General features: G+C 41.0%; 1 protein-coding gene across 1 annotated transcript in view; it reads right to left on the reverse strand.

The window, feature by feature from the left end:
• Positions 1-10,427, reverse strand: part of tdgf1 (teratocarcinoma-derived growth factor 1) — a 28,829-nt gene extending 18,402 nt beyond the window's left edge. Inside the window, exons 1-4 of the mRNA XM_080419071.1 lie at positions 10,305-10,427; positions 4,160-4,306; positions 1,913-2,360; positions 224-499 (exon numbers count right to left, since the gene is read on the reverse strand). Coding sequence (XP_080275197.1) covers positions 224-499; positions 1,913-2,360; positions 4,160-4,287 — 852 coding nt within the window. The 5' untranslated portion in view covers positions 4,288-4,306; positions 10,305-10,427. The remainder of the gene's footprint in view (positions 1-223; positions 500-1,912; positions 2,361-4,159; positions 4,307-10,304) is intronic.
• Positions 10,428-10,917: the final 490 nt, after the last annotated feature.

Consider the following 10,917-nt stretch of genomic DNA (forward strand, 5'->3'; position numbering starts at 1 on the left):
ATTTCTTTTTTTGTATTGTATTGTAGTATGCTGTATTTGCATTGACATTTTTAATAAACTGTTGGTCATGGAAAGAAAAAAATCACCTCTCATACAGTACTATTAAACCCCAACCCAGACCAGTGGAGGTGTTTTGGTCCATGGCGAGAGGCTGGGTTCATCCCCACTGCATCGTGGTGAAAGAAGCTAGGTTACACAACAACCCCCCTGTCCCCACGCTCACCTGTTCCTCCAGATCTTGAAGTTCTGTCAGGGTGTCTCTGGGACGTGTTGGTTGATACTCGGCCCAGTCGATGTCCCAGCATTTCTTTTGCTGCCTGAAGAGGCAGCAAATCTTCTTCATCTCCAAGATCATCATCTTCCAAGTGCGAGCCCAGGAGGGAACTTCGTAAACAGTTATTTCTGGCTTGTACCGCCCAAAGTGTACAGCCTCCGATAAAACCTCCCAGTGTGGTGGGGTTATATCATCGCAGAGTTCCAGCTGATTTGGGTTTCTCACCTGAGAATGGAAAACGATAATGAAATTCATCACCCAAAACAAAATGTTTATTGTGTCATGTAGGCTACATCATGGCACATGGTCATGCTATGCAACTAGGATCTAGCATCTAGATCGGTCCTCGGGGTTACTACAGGGCGGGCCGACAAATCTTTGTGTGATAGGATTCTTTTTTACATTATAACCACTTGAAACCTAGCATCCATATTCTGAGGGGAACATAAGCCGAAAATAGCCGATCTACAAGCTCACAACGCCTCGCGCTGCGTTGTGTTGTGAGCTTGTAGATCGACTATTTTCAGCAAAGATGTTTTGGGGGAGGGGGGTTTAAGTGGTAAAAAAAAATACACATTAACATGAATCCAACCCAACACTACACAAGGATAGTGTTGTCAAACAAGTCTATGTTATACAATATGTAGTGGGGGTCCCTGCTTCATCTCTCTCTAATCTAAGGGGTCCTTGACCTGGAAAACGTTGAAGACCCCTGATCTAGATAGAAATGGCCATGCAGCAGGGCCATTTCTATCTAGATCGGGGGTCTTTCTCTAAGGGCGGATTCAGACTGGGTCCGATTGATTCAAACCGTTCCCGAGTACGATTGGCCTCTCGCAGCTGGCCAGTATTCACATTGGCCAAGATTCTTCCGCACTTGAGACCATTTCATTTAACAGTAATGGTAAATATGTGCCTCATGGGGGCGCTGTGGACTATGGGGCTTTGGGAGAGAGAATGTCATTCACAGAAGAAAAGTCACTTGTCAGAGTCTAGAGTGAATAATAAAGTTTGACTGTGTTCCTGACGTTGTCTTGAGTTATAATAACAACAGATCAACAATACACAACCAAAGCAGTGTGTGCACTCAGTGCACTGGTCTTTGAAACCTCGAAATGTAACGTCATCTCTGTTAATATGATATTGGCGTCACAGACGCATCCTTGGTATTTTAGCAGTGACGTCACAGACTAATCCTTAGTATATTTATCCTTATATACGCGTTCGCTACACAGTTTATTGTTTATTCTTTTTCACGGCTCGCGCTACTCAAACACTAGCGGGATTATTATTTCTAGTCAACATTCAAGTAGAACTATGAGAAGGTATAACCCAGCTAAAATAATGTGTCATTATACAAATATATAAATGTTATATGATTAGCAGTCCACTTCCTCCTGTTGGTACGGATGGCTTCACATTGCATCGTTCCGTACCCGAATGCGCATGATCCGGATCCTCGGGTACGGGACATCAGCCAAGTGGTCCAGGGTGCGCACCCGGGACCATAGTGTGAATCCGCCCTAAGAGTGTACAAATGGATCCAAATTGACCCTTACAACAGGTCCATTTCCATTTGTACACTCTCAGAGTTAAATCAACACTGAGGATGTTACTCTTTAGTCGCCCCCTACCAACCTGCTGCCAAGATTGGGTCCACTCTTCATGGTCCTCCCACTGGGCCCCAAGGTCGTAACCCAAAGGCTTGTATGAGGTAATATCATCAGCCAGCGGCTCAATGACTGAGAAGCTTGACCCCGCCGAATCCTCTTCCTCTTCCGCCTTTTGCAGGTAGAGATACAAAGGAGGCTTCACCGCCTTCCACGAGTCGCCCCAGCACAGTCTGAAAACGTCCACCTCCACCGTGCGCTTCGGCCGGGGCACTTTGGGCGGCGGCCTCCTCTCCCTGGGCGGAGGCGGAGGAGGAGCCTCCACCCTGACGGGCTTCTTAGCCGGAACGACTTTGAAGCGGATCCTGGGTTTGTTTGGGTCCTCGGCACCGAGGGCGTTCAATGCCTCTTGGTATGGATCTGGTTTGGCCGGCTGGCCCTTCGAAAACTGATCGTCCCATTGCCTGTGGAGACGGCTGGTAAAACCACATACAGAGATGTATTAAAACATTACATTAATACCAAATATTATCACTTGTGTGAATATATTTTAGTTTGCACTTTGTACGTCACCCTGGAATAGAGCGTCTGCTAAATGCCTAAATTTGTCATTTTAAAATGTTTTATATTAATGTGTTGGACAGACAAGAGAACATAAATTAACCACATGAACCCTAGTACCCCTATTCTGTCATAATAGGCAAACATTTGGCAAAAAGAGGCGAACTACACGGCCCTGGTCACGTTGCAATGCATTGTGAGCTTGTAGATCGTCTATTTTCAGCAAAGGAATTTGGTGTAGAGGGATACAAATTAGCAGACGGAGTATAGATAGACCCCTGTGAGAGCCCGGTCAATGAAGTATAGGTTTTATGTAAAACTCACAATTCCTCAATGTAAAACAACTGAAGGCATCATCTGGGATGATCAGTGATTCATATGATTGATTCTCATGTTACTCATTTCGATGTTTGTTTGTTTGTATTGCTTACTGTTTTAGATCAGCTATTTCTGGCGCACCACACTGTCAAACAACAAGGTGTATATCAGGTTTTATCATGTAACGACTGAATGCTAAAACTCTGCTTTAATTATGTACACATTTGTAAAGTGTTGCAATTTAGGATTTCCTAAACAATGATTAAAACTAATCAATTTGCAAATGAAGCCGTTTGCGTCGCTACTTTTATATTCCGTTTAGCTCCTCGTGGTGCAGAGCTGCCCTGGCCCGTGTTTGATTGAAAGGTGTCAGGTATTCTCCCTGTGTTTGTGTTCCATGCATCCGTCATAGTCGTAAGGTGCTTAGCTGGACCCAGTTTACTCAGTGGTGCCACTGTAGCCAAATGTTCACCTTTACAAAAGAATAAATGTGGGGGAGTGGACTTCCCTCCATCCTTAAACAAGAAATGACGCAGTCATATCAGCTCGCAGCAAGCGAAAACCCCTTGAAAAGTACTGTCAACTACACTGTTTCAGAGTCATATCGAATGTCATTCTTATTAAGCTATTACTTTTTATGTAATATAATCCTGACCTGAGTTTTTAATGATCTAATAATTGAACTAGGCTATTTTTCAGACAGAGCACTGACAACGTAGTCAGATGGGAGAGGGGTGGTCCCGGTAAACTGTGTTGTTTGGGCCATTCATCAATCAAATAGACAACGTCACACTGATAAGTAGCAGTTTAAACAAGGCGTTCTGTTTACCGTTCAGTCCGGGTTTAAATCCCGCCTACTGTATCCGATCATATCCACTCACACATACATGAACACAAACAGCTGTTTCCGTGTCAGCTCTAGACCGGATACAAATTCGGAAGCAATTGGACAGCGTTTCAAACAAAGTCCAAAAAACGTCCCATAACCATTTTCTTCATCGAACACGGCCAGAATGATATGCTGCTAAACACATACATGTGTTTAGCTATGTACTTTTGCGTTCTATCGTTAATTAAAACCATATTTGCCAGTCTGTGATCCTGCAAAAGTGAGATAGCCCTTTGATTGGCTGGCCGAGTGAGGAACAGCGTCACAGATTTACCATAGAGATATATACAGTTGCCGAACACAGTATCACATTGACATGTTTAGATCCCATATGCTGCGTAGTTGTTTAGATGCCATATTCTGAGAGAACATGGGAAGCCTTTGGGAAGCCATTTACCAAGGCCAGCCGATGAGGAAAAAGTGGGGAGAAAGTGACGACTAGTTTCAGCATCTCTTTACTGATCAGCCCTGCGAGCTGATAAAATTGTGAATTAATTGTAATCTTACCCGTGAAGAGCACTTTTCTGTTGCCGTTTTTTCTCCATTTCGTCCTTTTGGACGAAAGTCTGCATCTTCTTCTCCCATTTGTCTTTGAGCCCCTCGCTACAAACCACTGGCCTTTCCCTGGTAGACATCTTAGCATCTTAGATAGACCTACCTACGGACGGACGGACGGACAGATAGACAGACAGACAGGCAGACAGACAGACAGACGGATGGACGGACGGACAGAGAGACAGACACACAGAAAGACAGATAGATAGATAGATAGATAGGGTCTGTTAGTCCAACACTCTTGCCATGCGTCACTGCTCGCAACAGGCTATTGACAACAACTGACTATGACTTGTCATGACAAACTCTACCCTTGGTGACACGAGATGCCAAGTTGGCTATAATTAACCCTGCTTCATGGCACCCCAGCCCTCTTAAAACCACAACAACAAAACTGCATCCCGTGTACTGTGCAATATTCAGGGGATAACTCATAATATCACACATAATATGTTGCTGTTCTTCAGTTTGAATGGTGATACAAAGAACACTATAGCCCACTATACTGTAACAAACTATGTTAGCCCTGGCCAGGCTATGCAAACAGCTAGAGACAAGCCAGACTAGAAAGCTTCTTTAAATATAGATCCCTGTGGGCAGGGGGATTCACAGCCTTAATTTGTGTCTGGGATAAGGGTTCTAGGTGGACTTAACAGCCGTTAACTTGATAAACGAGGTGGCGTTATCCAAATAACAAAGACTTCAGATAAGGAAATGAGCCTCACCGTCACCACAAGGGTTCAATTTCCAAAATACTTTAAATAAAAAAGACGCCGTGTGTGTGTGTGTGTGTGTGTGTGTGTGTGTGTGTGTGTGTGTGTGTGTGTGTGTGTGTGTGTGTGTGTGTGTGTGTGCGTGTGTGCGTGTGTGTGTGTGTGTGATAATAGTCACATGTTTTGTGACTATTCTTTTTTTAATTGATATTTTCACAATAGTGAACACAGCTGATCTACAAGCTTACAACACGTTGAATCGTAATGTGTTGTCAGCTTGTAGGTCTGCTATTTTCTTGTTACATTTTGACAGATATTGACACATTTGCCGAAAATATAGGGACATCAAGCTTAATGTGTTTTTTTTATTGTGATATTATCAAAAATAAATATCAAATATATCAGAGCAAATTGAACCCACTTGTCTGAAAAAGTACTAGAGAACTAACCGCTGGAGTGCTGGATTCAGTGGCCTGAATCCAGCACTCAGATTTTTTACTTATCAATACCTTAACAATACCCTATTGTGGAAATAGTCTGTTACAAGTACAAGGTCGGTATTCACATTTTTAATTGAGTAAAAGTACAGGTATTGGCATCAAAATATACTTAAAGAATCAAAAGTAAAAGTACTAATTATGTAGAAGGTCCCATTTCATAAGTTTTCAAATGTATAAAATGTATAAAAATCCTTTGAAAATAGCAATCTACAAGCTCTGCTGTGAGCATGTAGATTGGATATTTTCATATTGCCAAAGCATATATATAGGTCTGAAGTGGTTTTGTAATAATAATCAAACTCTACTAAGTAACTATCTAAAGTTGTCAAATAATTATAGTGGAGTAAAAGTACAATATTTGAGGTGTAGTGGAGTAGAAGTGAAATGATTGAAAATTGGAAATACTGCAGTAAAGTAAAAAATCCCTCAGAATTGTACTTAAACTTACAGTAATTGAGTAAATGTACTTAGTTACTTTCCACCTCTGCCTGAATCAAGCCAACTCAATAAAGGCAACTCCCACAACCTCATCTGGGGAAAGTACTGGAGAAGTCCCCTATGACAAGTGGCTAGAATCAAATAACACCCTCATTGGGTCAGCATTTCTCCAATCTGGGAACCCATTCTGTATAAAGAAAAGAGAAAAAATCTTGTTTTTGCCTCTGGGGGCACAACCTCCTTTTTTGTGTTAAATAGTCCACTTCCTCCCGGGTGCTTCTGTGTTTATTCCTACTAACAACAACAACAACACTACATGTTTAAGGCAGTGGTGCTGACAGATTCTGCTGAATCAGTCTTGAGAGATTATAGCATCTCTCAGACTATATGGGTGTATTAGTTACAGTCTGTCTCCTGTCATCAGTGGTGGAAGAAGTACTTAGATATTTTACTTAAGTAAAAGTAGCAATACCACAATATAAGAATACTCTGTTACAAATAAAAGGCCTGTGTTTAAAATGTTACTTGAGTAAAAGTACAAAAGTATTGGCATCAAAATATACTTATAGTACCAAAAGTAAAAGTACTCAAATGTTTGAAAATAGCAGATCTACAAGCTCACAATGCGTCGCATTGCAACGTGTTGTGAGCATTGAAGATTACAATGACCAGCAATAGAAGCAATGGATGAGACATGTAAACTATGAAGTATAGCCAACAAAAGTGCTGAAATGCAAAGTCAAAGATTAAATGCCAAATTTAAATATCTTGATCTTGATCTTGTTTCTATCACATGCTGTATCTCGTACATATTACACAGTATGTCATAAGTATGAATTTGTAACGTTTATGTATAGCTACACATTAGAAACTCATTTGAATGACAAACTTAGCTTTTGACTGCTTGTTGGCTGCCTTTCAGGACATCTGTAATAGCAGTGAGGGCGTCCTAATTTCTTGCGTCAGCACAGGCTGTAATATTTTTGAAACGTTATAAACAAACTAAAATAAAATGATAGTGAAGCAATCTCCGTCTCCATTTCTCTCTATTTTTTGTCTTGTTGTCTGTGCACTGTGTATTGTGTGTATTGTGTCTGTGTATTGTGGTGCCTGCTATTTTCTTTGTGTTTATGTTTAAGGTAGCCAAGCTGCCAAAAAATGGGTGGTTCTATACAAATTGAACCTCAATAAAGAAGCATATTAAAAAAAGAAAGAAAAGCAAACACCAGGACCAGGTGCATTAAAAAATTACTGAAGCTATACTTCAGGGACCAACTTCTTTGTGTTCACATGTGTTCCTTTTGCTCACAATATATTTATTTGTAGGCAGCCTACATAGAAATGGGGAAATGGGAGAGGTGGCGCATATGAACTGCATATCCCAAATAAGACCTTAGGATACCAGCCAGCTTCCAAGAAGCTGTTTACAAGTAAACACACTTATTGATGTTCAAGCTGTGAAGTCAGGCATCTCAGATGAATGATAGCTACGGTAGCATCGCAATAACATTGGCATACTAAACTGCCATTAAATACAGACGATGATGCCTTACAGGTGCAGGGTTTCTCAAAGTGGGTGCCGTGACGCAAGTCCAGGGGTGCCTCAGAATACTTTGATAATATTTGGAATTCATCAATATCACTTCAGTTTAACCACCCTCTATACTTAGTGAAACAGACCTGAATTGCACTGTATTTGGTGCGTTCTTTTTCAATCTACACCAAATCTCCTCGCCAAAAATAGCAGTTGTGAGCGTGTAGATCTGCTATGTTTGGCGAATATGCTCCCCCCAGAATAGGGATGATTCAAGTGGTTAAACGTTATTTTAGTATAAAGTAGTATAAAGTTATTTTCAATCTGTCCTAAATGGAAACAGATATTCTCTCAAGTTTGCCTCATGACATACTGTATCTTAGGGGGAAATATTCACATATTGACGTAGCGTATGACACAAGGTTCAGGGGTGCCGTGGATGCTAAAGTTATTAACAGGGGTACCCTGAGCAGTGGTGTAAAGCATTGGTTCTCAAACTGTTTCGTGCCAAGGACCCCCAAATAGACACTTATTAGCCCCATTTGACCCCCATTTGAAAAAATAAGCCAGGGACCCCCATAAGAGAAGATTTTTTACAGCTCTTGCAGTGATTCTCAACCATTTTAATTTCAAGGACCCCCAGTTTGACATGCATTAGGGCTACAGACCCCCATTTAATGGCATTTCTATCACTTGGACCGCAATTTATATTGTTAAAATCTATGTCAATTTAACTCTGAGAGTGTACAAACGGAACCAAATGGACCCGTTGGGGTCCATTTGGTTCCATTTGTACACTCTCAGAGTTACAGACCCATAAGGGTCCATGTGGTGCCTAATCTATCATTTAGAGCTGGGGACCCCCTGGAACTCCCTCAAGGACCCCTGGGGGTCCCCGGACCCCACTTTGAGAACCAATGGTGTAAAGTAACATCTTGCTGAGTAACTTCACTCAGAAAAACACATCACTCCATCCTTAAAGGCACTAAAATTAATTATGTAGTAACGAAACAACAGACCTCTCAAAACAAACTAGTCAGACTACTACTAGACCTCACACACCTAGGACTCTACTAACACGTGCTCATTATGCAGAAACCTCTTTTATCCATATTTTAACTTTTAATGTAGCATACTTGATCGTACTACAGCATCAACCAAAGAACAAGATTTCTATTCAGCAACTCCTCTGTGGTCAGTAGGAAGGAACACACTGACAACACTATGCGGAGCACTCATCCAATGTCATTTCGATTATGCATGCGCCTCATGGTACTTTAGCACCACAAAGGCATTAAAACAGACAAACTGGTCAGGTTACTACTTGGCCTCACACCCCACCCAGAACTCACCTAACCCCTGCTCATTATGCCATAGGGTGGGATGGCTCAGGGTAGAGGACAGAGGACAGCAATTTGCGATGGGCCTTGTTTTCAAGATACTCTAGGGACCAGTGCCCATGTACCTGTCTAACTACTTCAAAACAGTGTTGATTTTGACAGTAAATTCTGATTTAGTTTTAGTCGTATTTTAGTCATCTGAAATGTTTTAGTTTTAGTCTAGTTTTAGTCGACTAAATGTTATAAGATTTGAGTCGACTAAATCTACAGTTGATTTAGTCGACTAAAATGTATTTTGGCGGTGCCTTGATGGCATCAGAATGGCTGATTTTTCACTTGTCGCATGCTGAAAATAGCCGATCTACAAGCTCACAGCGCGTCGCAGCGCGACGCATTGTGAGCTTGTAGATCTGCTATTTTCTACTTTTCTACTGGATCTCTTCTCCACTCATCCCTCCCAACATTTTAGTCCAGTTTTTATTTGTTGACGAAATTGTCAATATATTTGGTCCTAGTTTCAGTCATCATAGCTTAGTTTTTATTTAGTTTTCATAAGTGAAAAAAGGTAGTCGATGAACATTTTTCGTCATAGTTTTAGTAGACGAAATCAACACTGCTTCAAAAGAGTGAGTAACACCCCGGGCACAACACCAGAGGGAGCTCCACTGATCTCATTCCCCCCAGATTCGGCACAAATGCCAAGGATGAATTGATTCTACTATCATGCCACCAACATGTGGAATGCCCTACCAACAGCCATCAAAAAGTGTGATTCCTTACCCTCCTTCAAAACCGCCATGAAAGAACACCTGTCTGCAATTTGCTACTGGACCTAGACAAATCTTCTAGCGTGCCAAAGGAAATTCCCCTCCACAATATTCTTTTATTGCTCTTCTTTATATGTCTTGATGAATTCAATACGCAGGACCACAATGTAAACAAGCCCTCAGGGCTTTTTGTGTCATCCTTTTAGCACCATTGTATAACTAACTGTACCTCTGTACTATTTTGCAAACTGTTAATAAAACAGATTAAACGAATCAATCCAGTCTTAGCTAGACTACACTGGCTCCCTGTGTCTCGCAGAGTCTATTTTAAAGTCCTTCTATACTTGTTTTGAAAGCTCTCAACAGGTTAGGCCCGGCTTACGTCACAGATTCCACGTTGTATTATGTTCCTTGCAGGAGCCCTTAGATCCTCTACTGCAGGCTTGCTATAGATAATAAGCATAACCCTACTACCACAATAAAACTGGACGTGCAGATTTATTCAGTTATGTTATTGAGGCCAGCTGTATAGATCATTAGCATTTTTTATGTACATTTCCACAAAATGTGTATACATTTAGCACATGGATTTCCCCTCCAAACCCACAAAACAAATATAGTTTTCTTTTTACCCAATACATGAAAACAAATGGAGAAATAGCTCTTACGGCCGGCTTACCGGCAACAGTTCAATTGAATGATTTGCATTACATTATTTGATCCTTTAAACTGCACTGAACGGAACTGAATGAAAACGAATCTGACCTGAGAAAACCATGCCATGGCAAGGTACATCAAAACTTACCTATTGTCTTTCCTTTGGTGTGTTTGCCTGTCTGTCTGTCTGCCTGTCTGTGTGTCTCTCTCTGTGTATGTATTCAGTGTGGTCTCGTGCGGTAACTTAGTTTTACTGCTTGTCATGTAGTTGGTTAGCTCACTTTGCAGGGCTTTGCTCAAGCCTTGAGTCTATTTTTACAGTACTCCACTCGATACAAGATACAGGCCCGGCCAGGACTGTATTTTCACTGGCACGTTTGCCGCTATATTTAGAGCTAGGGAGGAGCAATGAGGAAACCGTGTCTAACTTTGTTTTTACGACAGATATATTTTTATACCTTTAAAATTTTAAATAGTCTTTTGTTGTTGTTCTTTTGCACTTCAATGTTTTGATTTCATAGCCAAAAAAAATGACTCCCTGACAAATTTTTCTATTTCTATCTATATCTATTTCTATCTATTGATTCCTGTGATTCCTGTCAGAAAGTCTCTGAAATGGCAGATATATTTTTATACCTTTAAAATTCTATAGTTTTTTGTTGTTGTTCTTTTGCACTTCAGTGTCTTGTTTTCATACCAAAAAAGCGGAATATTTCTATTGATTCCAGTATGTCAAAAAGTCTCAAAAAGAGACCACGCAG

The sequence above is a fragment of the Gymnoscopelus braueri genome (genome assembly GCF_963280865.1).
Source record: "Gymnoscopelus braueri genome assembly, chromosome: 22".
NCBI lineage: Eukaryota > Metazoa > Chordata > Actinopteri > Myctophiformes > Myctophidae > Gymnoscopelus > Gymnoscopelus braueri.